This window comes from Macaca fascicularis, chromosome 7 (genome assembly GCF_037993035.2).
Source record: "Macaca fascicularis isolate 582-1 chromosome 7, T2T-MFA8v1.1".
Classification (NCBI taxonomy): domain Eukaryota; kingdom Metazoa; phylum Chordata; class Mammalia; order Primates; family Cercopithecidae; genus Macaca; species Macaca fascicularis.
Window position 1 is genome coordinate 35,547,015 of NC_088381.1, and position 26,358 is coordinate 35,573,372.

The 26,358-nt window shown below is 37.1% G+C and overlaps 1 protein-coding gene across 15 annotated transcripts in view; it reads left to right on the forward strand.

Annotated features, from left to right (window-relative positions):
• The window catches only part of RNF111 (ring finger protein 111), a 112,193-nt gene extending 86,392 nt beyond the window's left edge, over window positions 1-25,801 (forward strand). For 2 of the 15 annotated variants that reach the window (XM_005559664.5, XM_005559665.4), the window contains exons 7-14: window positions 4,812-5,070; window positions 10,433-10,781; window positions 13,597-13,749; window positions 15,156-15,282; window positions 19,011-19,103; window positions 20,412-20,507; window positions 21,831-21,958; window positions 24,152-25,801. In XM_005559664.5, coding sequence (XP_005559721.1) covers window positions 4,812-5,070; window positions 10,433-10,781; window positions 13,597-13,749; window positions 15,156-15,282; window positions 19,011-19,103; window positions 20,412-20,507; window positions 21,831-21,958; window positions 24,152-24,269 — 1,323 coding nt within the window. In that variant the 3' untranslated portion in view covers window positions 24,270-25,801. The remainder of the gene's footprint in view (window positions 1-4,811; window positions 5,071-10,432; window positions 10,782-13,596; window positions 13,750-15,155; window positions 15,283-19,010; window positions 19,104-20,411; window positions 20,508-21,830; window positions 21,959-24,151) is intronic. The other 13 variants (XM_005559667.5, XM_073995910.1, XM_065547985.2 and 10 more) reach the window with 7 other exon arrangements.
• Window positions 25,802-26,358: the final 557 nt, after the last annotated feature.

Consider the following 26,358-nt stretch of genomic DNA (forward strand, 5'->3'; position numbering starts at 1 on the left):
GTGGTTCCTCTGAGGACAGCTGGGTGACTTGGGCCTTTGACAAATACGTTACCCTAGGTTTTATCATCTCAAACCCGTCAGCTTCCAGTATTGAACAGTTCCTGTGTATAATGCGTATATAACATCAGATCTTTATGATCTTTAATCACATTTTGAAAAGTATGGTTCCAATGAACCTAAGCAGTAGGTTTGTATTTAAGAATACGAAGAAGTGGCCGGGTGCGGTGGCTCATGCCTGTAATCCCAGCACTTTGGGAGGCTGAGGCAGGCGGATCACAAGGTCAGGAGGTCAAGACCATCCTGGCTAACACGGTGAAACCCCGTCTGTACTAAAAATACAAAAAAATTAGCTGGGCATGGTGGCGGGCACCGGGAGGCTGAGGCAGGAGAATGGTGTGAACCCGGGAGGCAGAGCTTGCAGTGAGCCAAGATCGCGCCACTGCGCTCCAGCCTGGGTGACAGAGCAAGACTCCGTCTCAAAAAAAAAAAAAAAAAATTACAAAGAAGTGATTCTTGCCTTTGTTCTAGATTAGAAGTGAAAGCGTTTTACTTAGGATTTTTCCAAATGCTTTTGGAAGGCAGTGCGCAGTGGCTTATGCCTGTAATCCTAGCACCTTGGGAGGCTGAGACGAGTGGATCGCTTGACCACAGGAGTTCGAGAACACCCTGTGCAACATGGTGAAACCCCATCTCTAACAAAATGAAACAAAAAACCAAAAATTAGCTGGGCGTGGGGTCTCTTGCCTTTAGTCCTAGCTTCTTGTGGGTGACTGAGGTAGGAGAATCGCTTGAGCCTAGGAGGTGAGGTTGCAGTGAGCCAAGATTGCACCATTGCCCTCCAGCCTGGGTAACAGAGATCCTGTCTCAAAAATAATAATAATAATAATAATAATAAAAAACTTCTGGAGGAAAATACTACTTGATGAGTGGAAATGGAATCTACCCTCTGGTTTATTTCCCAACTTAGTGGGCTTTCTCTAAAATCATATGCCTAATACAAACATACCTTGGAGATACTGCAGGTTTGGTTCCAGACAACCACAATAAATACAATAAAGTGAATGCTGCAGTAAAGCCAGTCACATGTATTTTTTGGTTTCCCAGTACATGTAAAATTTAATGTTTACACTATACTAAGTCCACCTCACAGTGGCATTATGTTTAAAAAATGTACATACTTCAGTTTAAAAATACCTTATTGTACATGTTTCAGTTTAAAAATAATTCAATTTAAAAATACTTTATTGCTAATACATTTTTTAAAAATGCCAGCAATCATCTGAGACTTAAGCAAATTGTAAACTTTTTGCTGATGGAGGGTCTTGCCTTAATGTTGATGGCTATGACTGATGAGAGTGGTGGCACCTAAAGACTGGGGGGCTGTGGCAATTTCTTGAAGTAAGATAACAGTGAAGTTTGCTGCATTGATTGACTCTTCCTTTCATGAAAGATTTCTCTGTAGCACATGATGCTGTTTAATGGCATTTTACCCATAGAACTTCTTTCAGAATTGGAATCAATCCTTTTAAACTCTGCAACTGCTTTAAGTTTATGTAATGTACTAATGTAATACGTTAAGTTTGTGTGATATTCTAAATCTTTTGCTGTCATTTCCGTCTTGTTCCCACTATCTTTACCAGGAGTAGATTCTATCTCAAAAAACCACTTTTGCTGTAGGTTTTTTCTTTTCTTTTTATTTTTTAAAATGCTGTCTCTGGGGGCCTGCAATTTTTTTGTTAAAAAGAAAAAAAAAAAAGAAAAAAAACCACTTCCAGCCAGACATGGTGGCTCATGCGTTTGTTCCCAACACTTTGTGGGGCTGAGGTGGGAGGAGTTAAAGACCAGTCTGGGCAACATGGCAAGACTCTGTCTCTACAAAAAATTTAAAAATTAGCTGGGTGCAGTGGCATGCGCCTGTGGTCCCAACTACTTGGGAGGCTGAAGTTGGGAGGATTGCTTGAGCTGGGTAGGTGGAGGCTGCAGTGAGCCCTGTTTGTATCACTGCACTCCAGTGTAGGCAACGCAGTGAGACCTTGTCTCAAAAAAAGTAAAAGAGACCGGGTGCAGTGGCTCACTTCTGTAATCCTGTCACTTTGGGAGGGTGAGGCAGGTAGATCACATGAGGTCAGCAGTTCAAGACCAGCCTGGCCAACATGGTGAAACCCTGTGTGTACTAAAAATACAAAAATTAGCCGGGTGTGGTGATATGCACCTGTAATCCCAGCTGCTCGCGAGGCTGAGGCCAGATAATCACCTGAACCTGGGAGGCGGAGGTTGCAGTGAGCCAAGATTTCCCTACTGTACACCAGCCTGGGCAATAGAGTGAGACATCATCTCCAAAAATACATATAAAATAAATAAAAGAAAGAAGCTACTTTCTATGCTCTCTGTCAGAAGCAACTCATTCAACTTTTATCATGAGTTGCAGCAATTCAGTCACATCTTCGGGGTCCAACTTCTTATTCTAGTTTTCTTGCTGTCTTCACAACATCTGCAGTTACTTCGAAGATCCACTGAAGTCTTGAACCCCTCCAAGTATGCATGAGGCTTGGAATCCACTTCCTCCAAATTATTAATGTTGGTATTTTGACTGCCTTCCATGAACCACAAATGTTCTTAATGACATCTAGAATGGTGACTCCTTTCTGTAAGGTTTTCAATTTACTTTTGCCCAGATTGATCAGAGGAATTATTATGGCAGCTGTAGCCTTATGAAATGTATTTCTTTAATAATAAGACTTGAAAGTTGAAATTACTCCTTGATTCATAGTCTGCAGACTGGATGTTGTGTTAGCAGCTATGAAAACATTAATCTTCTTATACATCATTAGAGCTCTTGGGTGACTGTGCGTTGTCAATAAACAGCAATTTTTTTTCTTTTTTGAGAAAAGGTCTCACTTTTGCCAAGCAGTAACGTTTTGAAAGGAATCTTTTTTTCTTAGTAGTGGGTCTCAACAGTATTCTTAAAGTATTCAGTAAACCACGTAAATAGATGTACTGTCATCTAGGCTTTGTTGTTTGTTAATGGAGCACAGGCAGAATAGATTTAGCCTAACTCTAAAGGGCCCTGGGAATTCTGGAATTGTAAATGAGCGTTGGATTTTAAGTCCACCAACTACATTAGTCCCTAACAGGAATCATCCAGTCCTTGGAAACTTTGAAGCCAGCCATTGACTTCTCTTTAGCTATGAAAGTCCTGGATGACATCTTCCAATATTAGGCGGTTTTGTCTACATGGAAAATCTGTTATTCATTGTAGCCCTTTCCATAAATGATCTTAGCTAGATTTTCTGGATAACTTACTGCAGCTTCTGCATCAGCATTTGCTGCTTCACCTTGCACTTGTATCTTATAGAGATAGCTTCTTTCCTTCAATTTCATGAACTGACCTCTGCTATCTTCAAACTTTTCTTCTGCAGCCTCGTTGCCTCCCTCCGCCTTCATAGAATTGAAGAGTTAGGGCCTTGCTCTGGTTTAGGCTTTGGCTTAAGAGAATGTTGTAGCTGGTTTGATCTTCCATCTAGATCACTAAAACTTTCTTTAGATCAGCAATAAGGCTGTTTCACTTTCTTATCATTTATGTGTTCACTGGAGTACTTTCAGTTTCTTTCAAGCATTTTTCCTTTGCATTCATTACTTGGCTAACTGGTGCAAGAGGCCTAGCTTTTGGCCTATCTCGGCTTTTGACATGCCTTCCTCACTAAGCTTGATCATTTCTCTGTTTTGATTTAAAATGAGATATATGCAAATCTTCCTTTCACTTGAATACTTAGAGGCCATTAATTGGCCTAATTTCAGTGTTGTTGTGTCTCAGGGAATAGGGAGGCCCGAAGAGAGGAGAGGAGGGTAACGGGGAAATATCTGGTCAGGACACACATGTTTATCTGTTAAATTTGTTGTCTTATATGGGCACAGTTCTTGGTGCCCAAAGCAATGATCATAGTAACATCAATGACTATCACCATAACAGATAAAATAATGAGAAAAATATAAATATTATGAGAATTACCAAAATGTGATAGACACAGAATTTCCACATGCTGTTGGAAAAATAACTCTGATAGATTTGCTTGACACAGTGTTGCCACAAACCTTCAGTTTGTTCAAAACAAAACAAAAAACCCTGAACATCTGCAAAGCACTAAATGTGCCTATAAAATGCAATAAATGTGTCTATAAAAGGAAGCAGTGGTTTAACTTTTTTTGTTCTTATTTTTTTGAACAATTGAAAGCTTTAAGTGGCAAAGGTAATTCATAATTTAGTCTGAAAAATCTTATGTCCATTGTTATTTTGAATAATGTAGATTTATTAGAGTTTTAGTTGAATTCTTACTTTGTACAGTTTGGAACTTGGGGCAGACAGGATTTTTCCTAGAACCTTACTATTTTCTCTAGTGTGATAGTACTAGAGATAGATTTCTCAAGGAATCCTAAAGTACTAGTCATAATTTATGTTGGGATAAAGGAGAATATGGAAGTATGATTTTAAAGTTTCTAAGATGTATTTGTTATAAGACAAAAAGACTTTATTAAGCTTTTGTTCATCTTGTGATAAAATCTTATGCTTGATTTTTAAAAATTGGTTTAACTATAAAACCACTACAATTTTCACAATCCAAGATACACTTGATAAATACAAGATAACCAAGTATTTTGTTGGTGCTCACTAGTTCTTCACACTAAGAATCTTACTGTTTTCAAACTAATTTAAAGATTATATTTTTTCGTTTCTGTTAGGAATACTTTTATAATATAACATGAAATATTTGACCAAACTTTAGAAAGATAAAATATACTTTCTTTTTATATAGCAGGCATTGCCAGTAGACCTGAGCAACAATGGTATCAGAAGTCATGGAAGTGGCAGTTTTCATGGAGCATCTGCATTTGACCCCTGCTGCCCTGTTTCTTCCTCCCGAGCCGCAATCTTTGGCCATCAGGCTGCTGCTGCACCAAGTCAACCTTTATCATCAATGGATGGCTATGGATCAAGCATGGTTGCGCAGCCCCAGCCCCAGCCCCCTCCACAGCCCTCTCTCTCATCATGTCGACATTACATGCCTCCCCCTTGTAAGTATAAACTTAATGGACACAAAATCTAGAGGCATATCAATGAAATATTTTATACTCCTTTATGAAATAACCTGTAATTAATCCCAGTTCTTAAATTTTTAGTATTTACTTGGCTTAAGAGTAGGTTATTTTTTTTCCCATGTTAATATTATGAAATTGAGGTGGATTGAATGGAAGTCTTAAGGAATTTAGATTTGTTCTTTAGGATAGCTGAAGAAATGTGAAAGTTGAGTAGTATTTCTAGGCACAGTAAAGTAAATTTTAAGAATTCTCGGCCGGGCGCGGTGGCTCAAGCCTGTAATCCCAGCACTTTGGGAGGCCGAGGCGGGCGGATCACAAGGTCAGGAGATCGAGACCATCCTGGCTAACACGGTGAAACCCCGTCTCTACTAAAAATACAAAAAATTAGCCGGGCGTGGTGGTGGGCGCCTGTAGTCCCAGCTACTGGGAGGCTGAGGCAGGAGAATGGCATGAACCCGGGAGGAGGAGCTTGCAGTGAGCCGAGATCGCGCCACCGCACTCCAGCCTGGGAGACAAAGTGAGACTCCTTCTCAAAAAAAAAAAAAAAGAATTCTCAAGCAGTTAACTGAGGCATAAGACAGAATTTCCTCACAGCAAGCTTTGGGAGTTATAAAAGGGTTTTTATATTCATTTGATGCAGGCAATTAAAATATAACCACGGTTGGGCATGATGGCTCACTCCTGTAATTGCAGCACTTTGGGAGGCCAAGACAGGAGGATCGCTTGAGGCCAGGAGTTTGAGACCAGCCTGGGCAACATAGTGATACCTGGTTTCTATAAAAATAAAATAAAATAGAACCCCAGGCATGCTTTTCTAAAGAAATTGAAATTCATTAGCTAGCATAAGAAATGATAAATACCCTAAGGCTGTGTAACATATTTACTATTTTGTTAGTAAGCTAATAATGAAATTGAAAAATTCATGCCAGAAATGAACCAGGAAGTGAGCAAGGAAATTTGTGTTTTTGGTCTGATTACCTGGCAAGGGGTAATTTTCAGTTATATATCTTCTTGGATTTTTTCTTCTACTCCAGTCATTTAAAAAAATCTGCATCCTGCAGACACGGCTGGGATCAACCCAGAATGTGTACAGTGAAACTGGTAATATATTATTTACCTTCTCGGTAATGCAACTTAAAATTTAAAGTATAAATTGGAAAATAGATTTAGAAACAGTTTTTACAAAGCGTTGACCAATGGGCCCATTCTTTGTATGAGCACCACTGTGATGCACGGCCTATTTTGTAATACTTGATGGTATTCATTTTTAATTGATCATCTTTTATTTGAAATTCAATATGTGTAATTTTCTGCCCTATCCTTTAAAAATAATATACTGAAGCAGTTCATGGGTAAGTTCATTCCTTTCAAAATGTCCTAATAAATGTTTTAGACTCATTTGTTACATTCTAAAACATTCAGAGTGTGCAGAGTAATATAAAATGAGAATTTAAAAGCTTCTTCGCACAGCTTACTAATCTTAATATATCAGAGGTAGCAACTGTTCTATAAAAGCTTTTAGCAATTTTCTTTGTACCTATAGGTATGTATATGTCTTACCTTTTAAAACTGGGAAATCAAACATATTCTACCTCTTGCTTTTTGTTTTTAAATTTAACAGTATATCTTGATTTTTGCCTATTAGCACATACAAATCAAGCTCATTGGTTTTTAATACTTCCATAAAGTCCATTGTATATTAAATCAGTCTTCTGTTGATGGACATTTAAGTTGTTTATGGTTGAGTTTATGTATAGTATAACTTCCTAGAAATGCGATTGCTATGTCAGAGGGATAAACTTTCAAATAAATACTATTAAGTTTCTCTCCAAGGGGCTGCATCAATTTACACACCTCATTAGGGGTGTATTAATGAGAATGAAGGTAGGAAATTTAAATTGTATTATGTTCTGTTAGAGACATTTTGATGACTTTGTTTTGGGCTTCTTTTCCTGAAGGAGTGTCTGTATTCTCCCCCCAACTCGCCCATGCTTTTAAAAAACATTTCCTGTATGCTTTAGTTCACTTGTGAAACATGTGGTTCTTAAACCTTTTTCATCCAGAATGAACTGGGGGAGACAGTATGGTGTAGTAGAGCGCTAGCTTTGGAATTGGATAGATTTGAGTTGACCTCCCAGCTTTCACTAATTAGCTTAATGACTTTGGATAAGTTATTTAGTCTCTCTGTCCTTACATTCTTCACACTTGTAAAATGGGAATAATTTCTATTGGCTATAAATTGTGATACCTGGATCCAAATGAATAGTTTGCTGTTTCGTAAGTACATTTATATGTATAACAACAATACTTGTGCAATAAGAATATGTCTCTCCTTGCTTTTGAAAGGTTTATGGTCTTGATTAAGTGATAAAAGAACTGTACTTGAAATGCTATTATTTAAAAGTTTTGCTATCTTATTAATAAGATGTATTGAGAGGATACGTAAGGCCTGGTTTGGTAGTATGAACATGTATTTCCCGCTACTCGGGAGGCTGCTGAGGCAGGGGGATTGCTTGAGCTCAGGAGTTCAAGGTTGCAGTGTGCTGTTATCACACCTGTGAATAATCCTTGTACTCCTGTCTGGACAACATAGTGAGAACCTGTCTCTTAAAAAAAAAAAAAAAAAAAAAAAGACCAGGCACGGTGGCTCACGCCTGTAATCCCAGCACTTGTGGGGAGGCCGAGGCAGGTGAATCACCAGAGGTCAGGAGTTCGAACCCACTCTGGCCAACCTGGCGAAACCCTGTCTCTACTAAAAATACAAAAATTAGCTGGGCGTGGTGGCGGGCGCCTGTAATCCCGTCTACTCAGGAGACTGAAGCAAGAGAATTGCTTGAACTCGGGAGACAGAGGTTGCAGTGAGCTGAGATGGCACCACTGCACTCTAGCCTGGGAGACAGAGCGAGTCTCTGTCTCAAAACAAAAAAAAAAAAGAGAGAGAGAGAGAGAGGTACAGGTAAGGCTACTTATGATTAATCATAAAGCAAATGGTCTACACTGTAAAGCAAAGCAACTGGTCTACACTGTAAAGCTATAGGAATGTAGTGAGTAAATGTTGGAACAAATCATAATACTACATCTGCAAGTGATACGTTGAATGTCTAGGAAACAATATCAAGACTTTTTGTTTTTTTAAACTGTTGGGAACACAAATAGAGGAAGGGAAAGGGTTTTTGGGAATGTAGACTATGTCATTCTTAAAATGATCAGCAACCTGTTTTGTTTAGATAAACAGTGAATTAAAGTGATGTGTTAAGAGTAGTTAAATAAATGGACTCATTCTGAAACAGAACTACTTGTTTTGTAATATTTGTGAATATTGTCTTGCATAATGATTACACAAATATAACACTTTGAAACTAGAAAAAATGCTGTGAATTTGAGAAAGGATAGTTAACAATCATAAACATAGTGTATTCATTTTTTATGATTAAGAGCTACTGAGCTTTGTGCCTTCTCAAAGAGTAAAGCATTGATTTGAAAACAGTTCGAAAATTGGTTTAAAAATTTGTCTTGCAACTTTTAAAAATTAGATTTGTTGAAAGTTTCCTTTAAGTACATACAAACAAGGCATACTTTAAAAATATAGTTGAGTTGTGGTTACCTAACTTCTGCCCTTGCTGAATGAATCAAAAGCATTAAAAATTGAAAACTCTTCTGTAATGAAACTAGAGAATGGCTGTTGCTGTATATCAGACTTCCAAGAACATTTTCCAATAAAATGAAATTTGGATTGAAATCTAAGGAAACAAACTTTTTTTTTTTTTTTTTTTTACATGTCAAGTAGATGCACATCTCTAAGAGTAAGGAAGATGTGTATTCCTCAGAGGGATTTTTCAACAGTCACTTTGAAACATAAAGATGTAGAATGAAGAAATGCGAGGAACCATCTTATTAAGGAGTTTACTTCCATATTTATTGGGAAACAAATATGCCTCCTTCATCTTAATGTAGCACAGGGATGATAACATGGGGTAGGGGGAGAGAGAGAGAGACAGTTTGGAAAAATGTTTACACCCTATTATGACAGAGCTTCCATATATGTTAAGAATACTTATAAGTCAATAAGAAAAAGGTGAATAATACAATAGGCTAAGCATGTAAATAGATAATTCTGAGAAGAAATACAAGTGGTCAAGAAATAAAAGATTTTTCTCAGATTGGCATTTATTTTAAAAATTTAGTGGTAGTGAGCTGGGCGCAGTAGCTCACGCCTGTAATCCCAGCACTTTGGGAGGCCAAGGCGGGCGGATCACCTGAGGTCAGAAGTTTGAGACCAGCCTGACCAACATAGAGAAACGCCATCTCTACTAAAATACAAAAAAAATTTTGTATAGGGATGGTGGCGCATCCCTATAATTCCAGCTACTTGGAAGGCTGAGGAGAATCGCTTGAACCTGGGAGGCGGAGGTTGCACTGAGCCGAGATTGCACCATTGCACTCCAGCCTGGGCAACAAGAGTGAAACTCCATCTCAAAAAAAAAAATTTAGTGGTAGTGTGGGGGTAATCAGGCCTTCATGTGTACTCCGTGTTTTTTTTTTGTTTGTTTGAGATAGAATCTCACTCTGTTGCCCAGGCTGGGGTGCAGTGGCATATTCTCGGCTCACTGCAACCTCCACCTCCTAGGTTCAAGCAATTCTCCTGCCTCGGCCTCCTGAGTAGCTGGGATTACAGGTGTGCATCACCACGCTCAGCTAATTTTTGTATTTTTAGTAGAGACGGGCCTTCGCCATGTTGGCCAGGCTGGTCTTGAACTCCTGGCTTCAGGTGATTCTGCCCACCTTGGCTTCCCAAAATGCTGGGATTACAGGTGTGAGCCACCGTGCCCGGCCCTTCCTGTGTACTCTTGATGGAAATATTAATTACGGCAACCTTTTGGAAAGGGTATTTTATCAACTGGCATCTAAATTTATTTTTTTCTTTCTGTCCCACAACTACTTACAGCAATTTATGCTACAGAAATGATCTGTATGTATGTGTGTATACATGTATATAAATGAAAGAGTGAGTGCAGGAGGGACCACATACACAGATATTTATCATAGCATTTGGGTTTCTTTTTTATCAGTGGGGATTTTGTCAGTACATTTTGGTATATTCATATAATAGAATGTTGTGAAACTGTGAGTGAAGTTAAATTATAATATATATTTACATAAGATATCCAAGATTATTGTAAGAAGGGAGCAAGTTGCTTGAGCAGTTGCTTGAATACTTGATAAAGTATTCATAAAAATATCTACTAATATCTTTAAAAGTACAATAGGAATGTATAATAGAAATATATGTTCAACTGCATGGTGCCTGTGTAACATACTTGAAATATTTTTCTTGCAGATGCCTCTTTGACAAGGCCACTTCATCATCAAGCTTCTGCCTGCCCGCATTCTCATGGAAATCCCCCTCCTCAGACTCAGCCTCCACCTCAGGTGGATTATGTTATTCCTCATCCCGTACATGCTTTCCATTCTCAAATATCTTCTCATGCAACATCTCATCCTGTGGCACCCCCACCACCAACTCACTTAGCCAGTACAGCTGCACCAATCCCTCAGCATCTTCCTCCTACACACCAGCCAATATCGCACCATATTCCAGCCACCGCACCTCCAGCACAGCGACTGCATCCTCATGAAGTGATGCAGAGGATGGAAGTTCAAAGGAGGAGGATGATGCAGCATCCAACGTATGTTTTACATTTTTAAAAAGAAAGTCAAGCTTGCTTTTTCTTCTACTTCCATTGGTCTTTACAACTCTGAAATCTAACTAGGCATGGTGGCATGCACTTGTAGTCACAGCTGCTTGGGAGGCTGAGCCAGGAAGGTTGCTTGAGCCCGGGAGTTTGAGTCCATGTGGGCAACACAGTAAAATACTGTTTTTTGTTGTTGTTGTTTTCTTTTTTTTAAAAAAGAACAAACAACAACAACAACAACCAAAAAAAAAAACACCACGAAGTCTTTAGAAATAATGTAACTTGTAACTATAAGTTGGGTGAGGCTCATGCCTGTAATCCCCAGTTGCTCAGGAGGCTGAGGCAGGAGGATAATTTGAGCCCAGGAGGTCAAAGCTGAGCTGTGACTGTGTCACTGCACTCTAGCTTAGGTGATAGAGCAAGACCTTGTCTCCTTTAACAACAATAGAAAACAAAAGATAGGTGGCTGCAGTGACTCACACCTGTAATTCCAACACTTTGGGAGGGCAAGGCAGGAGGATCACATGAGCCCAGGAGTTTGAGACCAGCTTGGGCATAAGGAGACCTCGTCTCTACAAAAAAAAGAAAGTAGCTGGGCGTAGTGGCATACTACTGTGGTCTCAGCTACTCGGTAAGCTGAGATGAGAGGATCGCCTGAGCCCAGGGGGTCAAGGCTGGAGTGCAGTGGTGTGACCATAGTTCACTGTGTCCTTGAACTCCTGTGCTTAAATGATCCTCCCATGATCATGCCACTGCACTGCAGCCTGGGTGACATAGCAAGACCCTGTCTCTCTCTCTCTCCCCAAAAAAGTAACTATACTAAATCCTTATACTAAATCAATAAGAAATTGATTCTTTGCTAACCAGAATCTTCCCCTGCCTTTTCCTAAATTGTATGTGTTGAAAAAGCAAGTTTATACCAGATTAGTAAAATCTGACCAGTTTTACCAGGTGACCCAGGGTAATTTCTTTATGCAAACCAATTTTAAAAAATACCCAGACTAGTCTGATGCGAACTAATATTTTGTCTGTTTCTGCAATATCACATAGTAAAAATCAGTGTTAAAATTGATGATTCTGAGGAACGAGATCTAAAGATATCAAATATTTGAATGTTACTAACCAGAGGGAAGAAAAGTATTAATAGAATTTTCAAAACCTGACAGTGAAAATACTGTACTTCAAATTTATGAAAAATACTGTACTTCAAATTTATGAAACTTTTTTTTTCTTTTGAGTATTCAGGATCTGATTTTCATATTCAGAGCAGCAAACTCTATTGGTCTAATTCTGCTTACTGATTTTTGTAAACAAAATTTTATTGGAAAACAGCTGCAGTTTTTCAGTTACAAACAAACTGAAAAAGTGTCTGTTGTTTGTGGCTGTTTCCACACTACAAAGACTGAGTAGTTATAACAGAGAACGTATGGCCTGTAGAGCTGAAAAAATTTCCTGTTTTATCCTTCACATAACCTGTTTTCCAAACTCTTGATCTAATTAATGATCCAGCTCTTGTGTAACTTTTTGCTTTAGTTCTGTCATTTAAGATTATATCCCAAATCTCTGGCTGTTGCTGCCTTTTATGTAGAAAATTGCCAGTTTAAGAGTCTTATCCTCCAGTAACTGGCAAAATGTTGTTTAGAATAAACATGCAAAATCTGCAAATGTGTTAAAAACTAATATAAAATAATTAGACTATAAAAATGAATCTTAGCTGGGCATGGTGTCACACATCTGTAATCCTAGCTACTCAGGTGGCTGAGGTGGGAGGCTCACTTAAGCCCAGGAGTTCAGGGTTACACTGAGCTATCCGGGAGCAAGATTCTGCCTCTTAAAATAAATAAATAAATAAATAAACAAACAAAAAGTGAATCCCTGAAACTAAGTTGGTTTTAGTGTCTTCTGTTAACTGACTTTAGGAAGAGAAATTATAGTAAACTGGGATGCAGAATAAAAAGTATGAATGGAGGTTGGGCGTGGTGGCTCTCGCCTGTAATCCCAGCACTTTTGGGAGGCTGAGGTGAGCGGATCACAAGGTCAAGAGATGAGACCAGCCTGGGCAACATGGTGAAACCCCACCTCTACTAAAAATACAAAAATTAGCTGGGTGTGGTGGCACGCGCCTATAGGCCCAGCTACTCAGGAGGCTGAGGCAGGAGAATCCCTTGAACCTGGGAGGCAGAGGTTGCAGTGAGCCCAGATCGCCACTGCACTCCAGCCTGGTGACAGAGCTAGACTTCCTCTCAAAAAAAAAAAAAAAAAAAAAAGTATGATTGGAGCTAAATACAAGTTTCCTAGGTGTGTTAACACTCATTACATGTGTTTTGAAAAAAAAATGCATAAGGTTAACATTTTTTTCTCTTAAACTTTCATCCATTAAAATAGTTGAATGTCTTTGCAATATAAGAGTAAATGAAGCAAAATTAAGGTTTCAATTTGTCCTGCTTTAATGTTTATATAAAATAATTTATTTGTGCCTGCAATGTTTGCCTGGGGTATTTAATTTTTAAAAATTTTATTTCTATTCCTATTCTCCTATTTAAAATATCTCTTGTAAAGAAAGTGTACAAGATAATGTTAAAATTACCTTTTTCCTTGTGTGATATTTGAATTGGAAGCACTGGAATAAATGAACAATTAGAATCTGTGGAGGAGGTGATGGTTTCTTGATTTCTTAATAATTAAATAATTTTATATATTTTTATAATGTATTGTTATAAAATTTATGACTGTAGATGTTTGTAGTATTAATACTAGGGGTTTTTTCTGCATTAAGAAAAGAAATAACCAATTATTCAATTATTTCCAGTGGTCTTTTTGTGTTCTGTGTTTCCAGGCGGGCACATGAACGCCCCCCACCCCATCCACATAGGATGCACCCAAACTATGGTCATGGGCATCATATTCATGTGCCTCAGACTATGTCCTCACATCCTCGACAGGCTCCAGAGAGGTCTGCCTGGTCAGTATCTTGTTTAATTTCAAAACAATGCTTCACAGCTTGTGGCAAAACTTTTGGAAGAGATGCCTTGTGATTGATTGCTTTGCAGAAGGGTGATGTGGAGAAACCTAATCCCCAGTTTAACTGTGAGACACTGCCTCTGGGCAGATAGTGGTTTGGAGAGGAAAGAATAGGAGCTGCGGCAGGGAACCATATCAAGCAGGAGTAGAACTTTTTTTTTTAGGTGTTATTTTATGTGTATTGACAAATAATAATTGTATATATTTTGGAGGTACAACATAATATTTCAATACATGTATACATTGTGGAGTGATCAAATCAGGCTAATGGCATATTTATCACCTCAAATATTGATCATTTCTTTATGGTGAGAAGATTTAAAATCTTGTCGCAGTTTTTAAATATACGGTACATTATTCTTCACTGTAGTCACCATGCTGTACAGTAGAATATCAGAACTTACACCTCCTAGCTGAAGCTTTGTACACATTGACCAGCATCTCCCCTTTCCTCATCCACGACCCCCCACCACCTCCCCAGCCTCTGGTAAACAACATGCTACTCTCTCCTGTGAGTTTAGGTTTTTTAGAGTTCCCATGTAAGTAAGAGGAGTGGACCTTTTTTCCTGTTTTTCAGGGGTACCACCAAAGTTAACTCCCTAGACTGATCCTACTTTTCACATCTTCTTTATCTGACCCCCACCTTTGTACTCCGATTTGCTCCACCACCCTCACCTGCCATTGACAAGGGAAATTCAGCCTTCATTCCAATTTTTTGTGGTCTTTCCTTGATAAATGAGGGCAGATTTTCATTAAATTTTTTTTCTGAATCCATTGTGTGTGGGCATTCATTGAGATCTTGAACCACAATGAATTTGAGGCAGAACATAAAATGAGAATAAATAAATGAAGATTTAGCATTTAACAGTTTTACCCCTTCTAAAATTTTGTTTGCCCTTCTTTTATAAGGTGTAGAAGAGTTTGCTATTCTAATTGTCCTTAATGTCAACAACCAAGAGATGATATCTAACAAGCAAAAACCCAGAAAACATCTGTAACATTCAGATACACCAAAAAAGTAAATTCTGTGTTGTATGCTCCTCAAGTAGAATCAGGCTTTTAACTTGGAAGGGACCTTTGTAGCCATATGTTTCCTTCCTTTGTAAGATGTGAAACCAAGTACAAATGCTTTGCTCCTCATTATCACAAAATTTAAGTTTTTTGAGTTTTCAGTTCTAAAATAAATTTGAAATTATTAGTTAAATATTTTGGGCTAACTTATCTTTCCTCAGCTTTGTAAGTTAAGAAACCTTAGATTACTTTTTTAAGTGTAAACATAACTCCCCATGTCTGTTGATAAAAAAAGAAACCCTAAGGAGGATTAAACTGTTCTCATCCTTTTGTCAGGGAACTGGGAATTGAAGCTGGAGTGACTGCAGCTACTTATACACCTGGTGCATTGCATCCTCATTTGGCCCATTATCACGCACCTCCTCGACTTCATCACTTACAATTAGGAGCTCTTCCTTTAATGGTAAAATGGAAAATTTTCAAAATTTTGACATGTTCTAAAAGTTCATTTTCTAAATATTTTATTGGAAATATTTTACTATATTAGTTATAGGTGTTTTAATAGAATTTGAGAGTAATCTTGTTAGCTAAAAATTGTGCTATAAAAAGGTATTAGATGTATTAAAATCTGTGTGTATAATTTGCATCATAAAATGTACTCTTAATGTACAAAATGACAGAAAAGTGTGGGATTTTTTTTGTATACCAAGGCACTCTTAATCCACTGTCAGGAGAATACTGTGCTTCAGTTATTTTGCCATAAGTGGTAATAGATCCATTCTGATGCAGTCATACGTTTCTTTTTTCTCTTCTTTTTTTTTTTTTTTTTTTTTTTTTTTGTTTTTCATCAGAGTCTCAATCTGTCACCTAGGCTGGAGTACAGTAGTATGATCTCAGCTCACTGCAACCTCCACCTCCTGGGTTCAAGTGATTGTCCTGCCTCAGCCTCCCAAGTAGCTGGGATTACAGGCACATGCCAGTATGCCTGGCTAATTTTTGTATTTTTAATAGAGATGTGGTTTCACCATTTGGCCAGGCTGGTCTCAAACTCCTGACCTCAAGTCATCTGCCCACCACGGCCTCCCAAAGTGCTGGGATTACAGGCTTGAGCCAGGGCACCCAGCCTGATTTTCTAATCTGCAGAAAGATTATACTAATTCTTTACATCTGATTTAAGCAGGTTCAGATTTTGTAAAGTAAGCGCTAAAGAACAAGTTCAACAAAACATACATTGCGTTTGCTATTTGTATTACATACTTGTTATATAAGTGGTACAGAAAAGGGAATAGTTTTGTGTTGTTGTGGGTAGAGGCACTGCAGGGAAGCTTTCAGAGAAGCTTTCTGGTACATGTGACTTCTAAGCAGACTGGATTTTAGAATGGTGCTCTTGCAGAGGTTACAGCATGTAAAGTTGTAGCAAATAGCACAAGCACTGGGAACTCCAAGTAAGCTGGTGTTTCTCATTTTAGGAGTGAGGTCAGGCAGCAGTGAGAAATAAAACTGTTCTACCAAGAAATTGGAACTCAGAAACCATTGAAGGGGAAATGTCCTGATCAGATTTATGATTTTAGAGTCATTTAATCAGATTATAGTTAGATCACCTCCTCAGTTATGTGGAAAAATAGATTTAAATGTGGGAAACCAGGTAGGACGTTATAGTAGAAGAGGTAAATATTGATGAATGCCTGAATGAAAGCAGTCGTAGTTGGCGTAAAAATGATGAGACACATTTGAGAGATATTCAGGGTTTGGGTGAAGGGGCTAGGTGAATTAGGTCTTGGATGTACTAAATCTAAATCAAAGTTGAATGTCCAGTAGGAAGTTAAGCTTATGGTCTGGATTTCCAAAGATATTTGGGTTAAAGATATGTTTTGATCTCTCAGTATATGGAGGTAATGAATCCATGGAAGAGGATTAGGTTTTCAGGAAAAATGTGCAGAGTGACAAGAGGGTGAAAAAACCTTAGAGAAGGACAATACTGTATTTAAATGATAATACTATGCCTCGCACAAAGGATTCTGAGAACTGGCTTGAAAAGTTGAGAAACAAAGTTAAAATAATATCAGAAAGTACAGTACCCTTGAAATATCCGAAAGTAAAGTACCCTTGAACAATGTGGAGGTTGGGGTGCTGACCCTCCTCACAGTTGAAAATCAGAGTATAACTTTTGAGTTCCTAAAACCTTAACTGCTAATAGTCTGTTGTTGATCGGAAGCCTTACTGCTAAAATAAACAGTTGATCAACACATATTTTGTATGTTATACATACTTGATAATCTACAATAGATAGTGATAGTTTACAATAAAGTAGAGAAAAAATGTTAAGAAAATTATAAGGAGGGGAAATATATTTACTCTTCATTAAGTGAAAGTGAATCATTATAAAGGTCTCCATCCTCATTGTCTTCATGCATTTGGCATTAGAATGGTTATTGGTCTTTTGTGTCAGAATGGTTCAGTAATGGTGAGTGATGTAGATGGGGCACCACTTAGGTTACGGACGGTAAGGAAGTGAAAACATGGAGACAGTGAATATAGACTTCTTGCTTTATAAGCTTGGCTGTGAAGGGAAAGTGAAGGGTTGGTTGGCAATAATTCCAGGATTAGTAGAGAATTTAGGTTTGGAGAAACTTAAGGTATTTTTAGGTTTAAGACAGAAAACCATTAGAGAGGAATTGTTTGAAGATATTGAAGGGAGGCTTGGTGGGGAGTAGTTAAGTAAGCATGACCCAGGGTGAACAGGTGAAGGTAGGAGCAGGTAGTGAGGATTGAGGTTGAATAGGAGAAAAGCTTATCCATAAAGGCTGGAGGAACGAGACTAGGGAGGAGAGGCTTTTCAGGGTAAGTGAAGATTTAGATAATTTGGGATGCAGGATTTCCTTTCTGATTTCTTTGGAGATGTTTAGGAGGTTGGGTTATCTGCTGAGTAGTAATGATCTTGGTTATAAGAGAAGTTGTAAATAATTTAAGTAATACACTATTGAAGGTTAAAAGTTATTGCTTACTTATTTTAAATTGTTTTCCACTTACAAAGTGTCTGTTAAAGCTATAAATTCTGCTTAAAGTATGTTTTGATTCATTGTAGGCTAATTAAAAAGTAGTGTTGGAGATTTATTTTTAAAGATGGAAGAATGGTGCTGTATCTCAGAATTGCCCTTTCCTAATACTCTCAATATACATGGCAGTTATGATCTATACAGTTACTGCAAACACTGAGTTAGCAAATATGGGACCCTTGCAAGCCTCTGTTCACAACTAATCAGTGTATAACCTTTTTTTATGCCTGTTTCTGCTTAAAGACAACTTTAAAAAATATTGTAGAATCGTTAACATTGAACTTATAGCCAACAACACTGTAACTCATACGTGAGTGAAACGTATTCTCTCCATAAGGTGTATCACAGCCTTCTTTGCTTAGGAACACTAGACAGCACTTTAGCTTTATGCTTGGGTGCCATTTTAAACAACACAGTTACCAACAAAATGTACAAAACTGAAAAACATGGCACTAAACAGACTGCAAACAAGACACTGGTTTATAGTAGGAGCTCAAATACGGCAGAGCCCTGTTCTACCTCAGCTGAGAACAGAGTTGCATGTTGGGCAACTCCAATTTTTTGCCTCCAGGCATATCCACAAATGACTCTGAAAGCACAAGTATTGATTATGGGGTTACAAGTAAATTTTAGCCTGTGGGTCAGTTGACACATACATAATCCATAAATAATGAAGATTGACTATACCTAACAAAAAATTAGAAAATAGTGTTAAAACTTTCCCTAATACAATCAAGCAAAAAAGGCATAGGGTACTTTGGCTGTTAGGAAGCTTAACAGAAGTGAAGTAAAAAACTTATCTTGAAGTGAAATTTTGTTGGAAAATTGTGTACATTTTTTGTTGTTGTTTTAACAAAGCTCTCTGAAATTGACAGGATCTTAAGACAATTTTACTCTTTTCAAGTTTGAGCTACTAAGAGCATCACGCTTAAGTTTGGGCATTTTGGAGAGTTAGGTTATACTTTAAGGTTATAAACCTGTTACAGAATGCTTAGTTGGAGTTATGTATTCTTATTGAAGTTGAATTTTATGAGCAGTTGAATTGAAAACATTGAAGGTCTTGAATTATTCAATGTTAACAGTAAATCACAAGTCTATTCTTAATTGATTTAGCCTATCTCTTCTGTTGAAATAGGTTCCTGATATGGCAGGTTATCCTCATATCCGTTACATTTCATCAGGATTGGATGGAACATCATTCAGAGGTCCTTTCAGGGGCAATTTTGAGGTATGTAATAAAATAAATGAATATGTTTGTTGTAGTATGTTTAATGCAGAGAGAGGATATATACACTATTATACACAATTGTGTAGGACTGCTACAGTGACTGGGAATCACAAGGCAGTAAAATATGTGATTTTCTGATGTTGCTTCTGGGAGTTACAGAAATATTTGTAAGTAATATTAATCTTAGGGTCAAAAGTTACCCAAGTATTTAAAGATGAGTCAATGAAAATAATATAGAAGAATATAAAAATGTATTAATATAAATGTCAGATAAATAACTATACCATTAAATGTGATAGGGAACCTAATGTTTTTGACTCAGCTAAATTTTTAGAGAAATTGGTAGAGAAAAAAAAACCTAAGTAATTCCCTTTGTAGCTAAATGTCTTGTTTGAATTTTCAGGAAGAACAAATCATTCAAATGTGATTTAAAGTTTGGTTTTGGGTTTTTTTGTTTGTTGTTTGTTTGGTTTTTTTTTAGACGGAGTCTTGCTCTGTCACCCAGACTGAAGTGCAGTTGCGCAATCTCAGCTCACTGCAACCTCTGCCTTCTGGGTTCAGGCAATTCTCCTGCCTCAGCCTCCTGAGTAGCTGGGATTACAGGCGCCCACCACCACAGGCGCCCGCCACCACAGCCGGCTAATTTTTGTATTTTTAGTAGAGACAGGGTTTCGCCATGTTGGCCAGGCTGCTCTCGAACTCCTGACCGCAAGTGATCCACCCACCTTGGCCTCCCAAAGTACCGGGATTACAGGTGCAAGCCACTGCACCCGGCCCCTGTTGTGTTTTTTTTATGTCAATTTGGAAGTTGGAGTCAGTGTGACTTAGAACTATTGCTGATTTGGTTCCTTAATTTACTAGAATGATTTCATCTTCTCCATGCATACATACATACTGACTCATGTAGTACCATGTGGTAACATTGTTGTAATTTATAAAGATAACTTTTGCTGTACCATTTCAGTTGGCTGAGGAAAACATTATAAACAACCATTTGCCTTACTGTGTATGAGAAACATTAAGCCAGGCATGGTGGCTCACACCTGCAATCTCAGCACTTTGGGAGGCCGATGTGGGAGGATCACTTGAAGCCAGGAGTTTGAGACCAGCCTGGACAACATATAAACTTTTATATATATACTTAAATATAAGTATATAAATAACCAGTTGTCATATGTAAGTTTTTTTGAACACTGTATTTATATTGCAAGTTTCTAAGTATGGAAATTTATTTCTCTTACAATGTTGACAATACTGTTCAAGGAATAACCATCTTGGCTTTTACCACTCACTATTCTTCACTTTCAGGAACTGATTCATTTGGAAGAAAGATTAGGAAATGTCAATCGTGGAGCATCCCAGGGGACAATTGAAAGATGTACATATCCACATAAATATAAGAAGGTAAGAATTTATTCAGTGAAGCTTCTAGAGTGTTACTGAAATGCATAAATGTGATATATGCCTTCTTTGAATTTGTGGATTCTAGCAATGACATTTTTATTGAAGTAATACATACATATTGTTTAAAAATTTTGGAAAGTATAAAAAATATATACTCTGCAGTTTCTTACTCTGCAGACCTTCTTCCCAGAAGTCCTTCTTCCCAGAAGTGAAATCATAGTTAAGGATTTAGATATTCTTCCAGATACTTTTTAGCATTTTCTAATAAGGTACATATGTATATATATTTTTTGTCTACTTAAAAAAAAAAGAGATGGTAACCACATAGTTTGCAGATTGCCTTTCATGCCATCTGATCATCCTTATTATTTTTAATAGCTTATACAGAATTCCATCATTTGGCAGTACTATAATTTTTTTAACTAGCAGTTTATTTTGATGGACATTTTATTGATGTGTATTTCTTCTACTCTACCCTCAGTTGCTTGTATAGCATTGTTACAGAGTAGACGTGTTAAATACGTGTCTTAAAGCAAACAGTGCTGAATACCAACAGTCCCCAACCTTTTTGGCACCAGTGACCAGTTTCCATGGAAGACAATTTTTCGTGGATAGGTGGCAGAGGGGATCTCAGATCATCAGGCATTAGATTCTCCTAAAGAGCACGCAACCTATATCCCTCACATGCGCAGTTTACAACAGGTTGTAAGAGAATCTAACGCTGCCGCTGATCTGACAGGATGCAGAGCTCCTGCAGTGATGCTTGCTCACCTGCCACTCACCTACTGCTGTGCACCCGGGTACTGGTTTGCAGCCCAGGGGTCGGAGACTTTTATACTATGTAGAGAATAATCATAAAGTGTGAAAATTACTATTCTTTGTATTTTTCATCTATTTTCAAAGAGTATTGAGGTATTACCAGTACATTCAAGTCTTCAACTGTCCAAGCTAAGTACTGTAACTAATGTTAATTTAAATGGATGTTATTTGAAACATTCACTAGTAAAATAAAACTTACTTATCTATGCTCATGGTAGGATAAAAAGAGTTTATTTTGTTTATCATTCTCATTGTGGATTAAAAGTAATAGCTTTCAAGTGAATGAGTTTCTGTTAAATTTTATTTTGCTTTTGATCCCAATTATTAGAGGGTCTTAAAAATATACTTAATTGATGATAGTCACTTAATTCATCCATTTATTTATGACAGTCTTACCTGGGAAAAAAGTGCGGGCAAATATGTGGTTTTGTTTTGTTTTGTTTTGTTTTTCAAATAAACACAGACTTTACTCAGTTGTTCAATAATGTCATCTCTACTAATAAGGTAACAACTGATTGGTTCTCACAGAGGAAACTGCACTGCAAACAAGATGGGGAAGAAGGGACTGAGGAAGACACAGAGGAAAAATGTACTATCTGTTTGTCTATTTTAGAGGAAGGTGAAGATGTGAGGTAACTAGAAATTAATTATCTAAAATCCATTGTCAAAACTGTACATGGGATTTTATTTGAGAAGTAAATTACACCAGGCATGATGGCTCACACCTGTAATCCCAGCACTTTTTGAGGCCAAGGCCAGAGGCTCTCTTGAGACCAGGAGTTCGAGGCCAACCTGGGCAACATAACAAGACTCTGTTTCTACAAAAAAGAAAAATAGTACAATTATTTGCATGTGATGGTGTGCACCTGCAGTCCCAGCTACTCAGGAGGCTAAGGCAGGAGGATGACTCAAGCCTAGGAGTTTGAGGCTGCAGTTGAGCTTTGAGCACACCACACTGCACTCCAGCTTGGGCAATAGAGTGAGACCCTGTCTCTGAAAAAAAGGATAAAAGTAAACTGGAAACCAAATAAAGATTATTCTTGGCATATACTGTTACCAGTCTCTCCATAAGAGCCCTTAGTATACAATATTAAGTATATATAACAATTATTCCATGAAAACAATATTACTCACCTTTAATCAGTTACGTACTGGTAGAACTGGCTTCATCTAGTGAGTGAAACAATAAAAGATTAAAGTCTCTATGTTACCAATGTGGGAGTGGGAAATGTACTACCTATTTTAGGGCCACACAAGGTTTGGCCAGGGAAATTTTGTAGTCAAAATTGTCTTCTGTAAATCTTGCAGAAATGAGAATTTGAGAGGTTTTGGAGGTCCTAGAAAGTTATAATGTGTTCTTCAAAACTTGAAACGGATCCAGATTAGCCTTATGCGGTTTGTTTTACAGCATCTTTTTTTTTTTTTTTCTTTTCTGGGAGATGGTCTCTTCCTGTTGCCCAGGCTGGAGTGCAGGGGAGCAATCTCAGCTCACTGCAACCTCCACCTCCTGAGCTGAAGCGATCCACCTGCCTCAGCCTCCCAAAGTGCTGGGATTACAGGCATAAGCCACGGCACTCGGCTATAGCGTCTTTTATAAACTGGTTTTGTCCTAAAATTTCCTCTAAACTCGTAGGACTATTCCCTTCTTGCACTTTTGTTGTTTAGAAAATGTTAGTATGTTAACCCTAATATTAATTTTAGGCATTTTATTTGTATAATCACTTAAGTAATTGTTTTCTTCCTGTTCTTTTTTTTAATGTTAACATAATGCCATATGAAACAGGTTCTATATCATATATAACAGAACCATGTAGTAATATTATTGCCCTAATTTATAAGGATAATTTTGTCATACCTCTTCAGTTGGCTGAGAAAAAAATTATTGTCTACCATATGACAAGGTTATTTGCACACGATATTTCTAATGAAGGTTTATAAATTTGGAACTTAATGCTTTTACAGTATTGACAATACTGTTCAAGGAATAATTGAGAAACTGTTTAAAGCTACTATTTTAAGAAGATATTAGGAAGTCTGAAAAGTGTATAAAAACTCTTTAACGGTGGCTAGAAGTGGAAATGGACACAAATCAGTAACTTTTATCCCACTCTTAACACTCAGAATTAATGTTACCCTATCTTGCTTGGAGGCTTTATTTCTCAATTTCTGATTGGTAATTTGGCACGATGTAAACAAACTAAAATCATTACATCTCCTTTTAACCTACCTGTTAAACAGTAGCACAGTATTAAGTGTATATAACAATTATTCCATGAAAACAATATTACTCACTTTTAATCAGTTATGTACTTAAGTTTATGTATAAAGATTATACTAAGACGTTTCTTAGTGAGGAAATTGTGGTTACTATATATTTGCCACATGAATGCTAATGTTTTTGAGAGAGAATTAAATGAGGTAATAAATATATATTTGAGATAATATGTATTTTTAAAGGGCATTACAAATGCAGTGATGATTTGATATTTAAAAATATATTTGCAATATTATGTGACAGGTAACATACTACTAACTCCAGAGCATTGGCATCTCCTGTACCAAAACAAAACTGGAATAATAGCCAGTGTAATTTGTGTGCTTACAATTTTTAAGATTTTATATAATATGATCCTGTAGCTTTGAAAGTTAATTATCTTGATCATTTATATATTATATTGCCCAGAGTGCTAATTTAATCTGTGTCTTTTATAGAAGAGAAAGATGCTTAGTAACTTCAAAACATTATTGAATTATTACATATATAATTTACCATGTGCAATTATCATAAAATTAATTTTTGCTTTTTGTTTTCTTGCCAATAATAGACGTCTTCCATGTATGCACCTTTTCCACCAAGTGTGTGTTGACCAATGGTTGATCACCAATAAGAAGTGCCCCATATGCAGAGTGGACATTGAGGCCCAGCTCCCAAGTGAAAGTTGACACCATGTTTCAGAACTCTTGCCCTCCCTCTCATTCCCATCCTTCCTGGTACTGCAGTCAACCAAAGATGGCATGACTTACCTGCGCAGATTTGGAAGCATTGAACTTAGAGTGCTGGCTCTGCTATATGGTACAACTAATGCTAGACCTACAGTTTATGTATACAGTTGATTTTCATGTATTTATAAAAGCTTTTTTTTCTAGATTTGACATTTTTCTGTATCATTTTACTGTATTTTTGCATGGTTCCTTGTATTGCATTTCTTTGCACATATTATGGGCTTGTGACCCTAAACTTGCAGGCAAGATTAGCTGCTTTAGTAAGTAGAATTTTGTGGTCTTTTTGTTTTTTACATAGTACCAAGCCTAGATAATTATGAATTTTTTATCCATTACTAATCTTTAATTTAATCAATCATGTACTTTAGTTTAATGTATAAAGATCCTCTAGAAAATGATAATATTGTGTATTAAGACATTCCTTAATTAGGACAAAATGGCTGCTGTATATTTACTATATGGAGTTCTGAGTTAAATACCATCCTTAATACTGGGAACAGAATACAACCCATATTAAATCAGATGCAGGTGGTAGTCACATCACCAGAGTGATCAGTATAAATTTTCTTGGTGTATCCTTTTCCTTTCAACACAGTGCAGATAAGAGTTGAATATTGATATCATACATTTAGACTGCTGTTCTGATTGCATTTATCTTTTTCCTACATCATTTAGAATTTTATTTCCCTGATTCAGTTTTTGCTGCTGTGAAACAGCTCTGATGAACACTAAATATTAATTTCAGTTAGCTAGATTGTACATACTTGCAGATTTAACAAAATTTTAGGGAAATTGAAAAAGACATGTAGAATTTGTTGTCTTCTGCTAAGCACGAAAAGTTAAGATATCTGCTTACAGTGATTTTGTAGACACATTAAGGCAAGATTTGGAATTTAAGTCATTGGCAGGTATCTGTGCATTCATAGAACTTCTAAAGGTCCCAGGATCACTTTTAAGGGATTTTTATTAGTTTAAAGATAAATAAAGTCAGCTGAATCTACATGTCTCTTGTTTTATTTCTCTCTAAACTTGAAAACAGTAAATCTGCAGATACTGTGAGGCACAAATTATACTGTCAACCTACTGTTGCTATGGTTATATACTCCCACTTCATACATTACCAAGAGTCGATCACTGATTTAAAATTTTTAATTTCTATAGTTAAGATTTACTGCATAATATAGAATATAAAGTTAAGTTAACATACTAACATTTCTCCTTTGGAGGAAGTTTTAATCTACTTCAGGATGCATATTATTATCAAGATACTTTCATATACAGGATAGCCTAATTTTATTTGTTTAAATATGCTTAATATGCCCCAGATTGCAAATGCATCCAGTCAGTAATATCACTGTCTGTATGTGGAGGACATGTTCCCATGGATCATATGTGAAGATGTCAATAAGCTTGCATTAAGCCACCTGCTTTGTAAGTGGATTGATTAATAAATAACTTATATTTCTATTGTCTTTGTGTTTCATAATTAGTTTTTATAAAAACAGTTTACATTAAACATCTTGGAATTCAAAAATAGTGATCTCACTCAAATTGACATTTGCATAATTTGACATTTATGTTCGTTCAGTTATGACTACTTGCCCTTTTCTTCATATTAGTAAATGTTACACTGTCATAGTTGTCGTTGTTAACATGCTTCAACATAGTATGTGTGTAGATGGACGATGGATTTAAAGAGCATACCTTACGATTAAACTGAGGTTATAGAAGGTCAGGGGAGAGTGAAGGACTGAGTGACCTATGGCTGCCATCTTACTGGGGAAAAGAGCAAGTAGCCTGTCTTCCTTTAAGTAAGTAGCCTGTAATGGATGTAGTACTTTGCCACTGGAATACCCCGGGTCTGTGCCAAGGGATTGAAGAAGTGTAAGATGGGAGAACTGTATGTCATGGAGTCCTCTTGATGTTCCCCCGAATACAAGTAAAGCACAGGTGGATTTCTCTATTTTTTGAATATTACATCAGATTTAGATGCACGACTACCTGTTGACTTGTTTTATAATTGCTACTG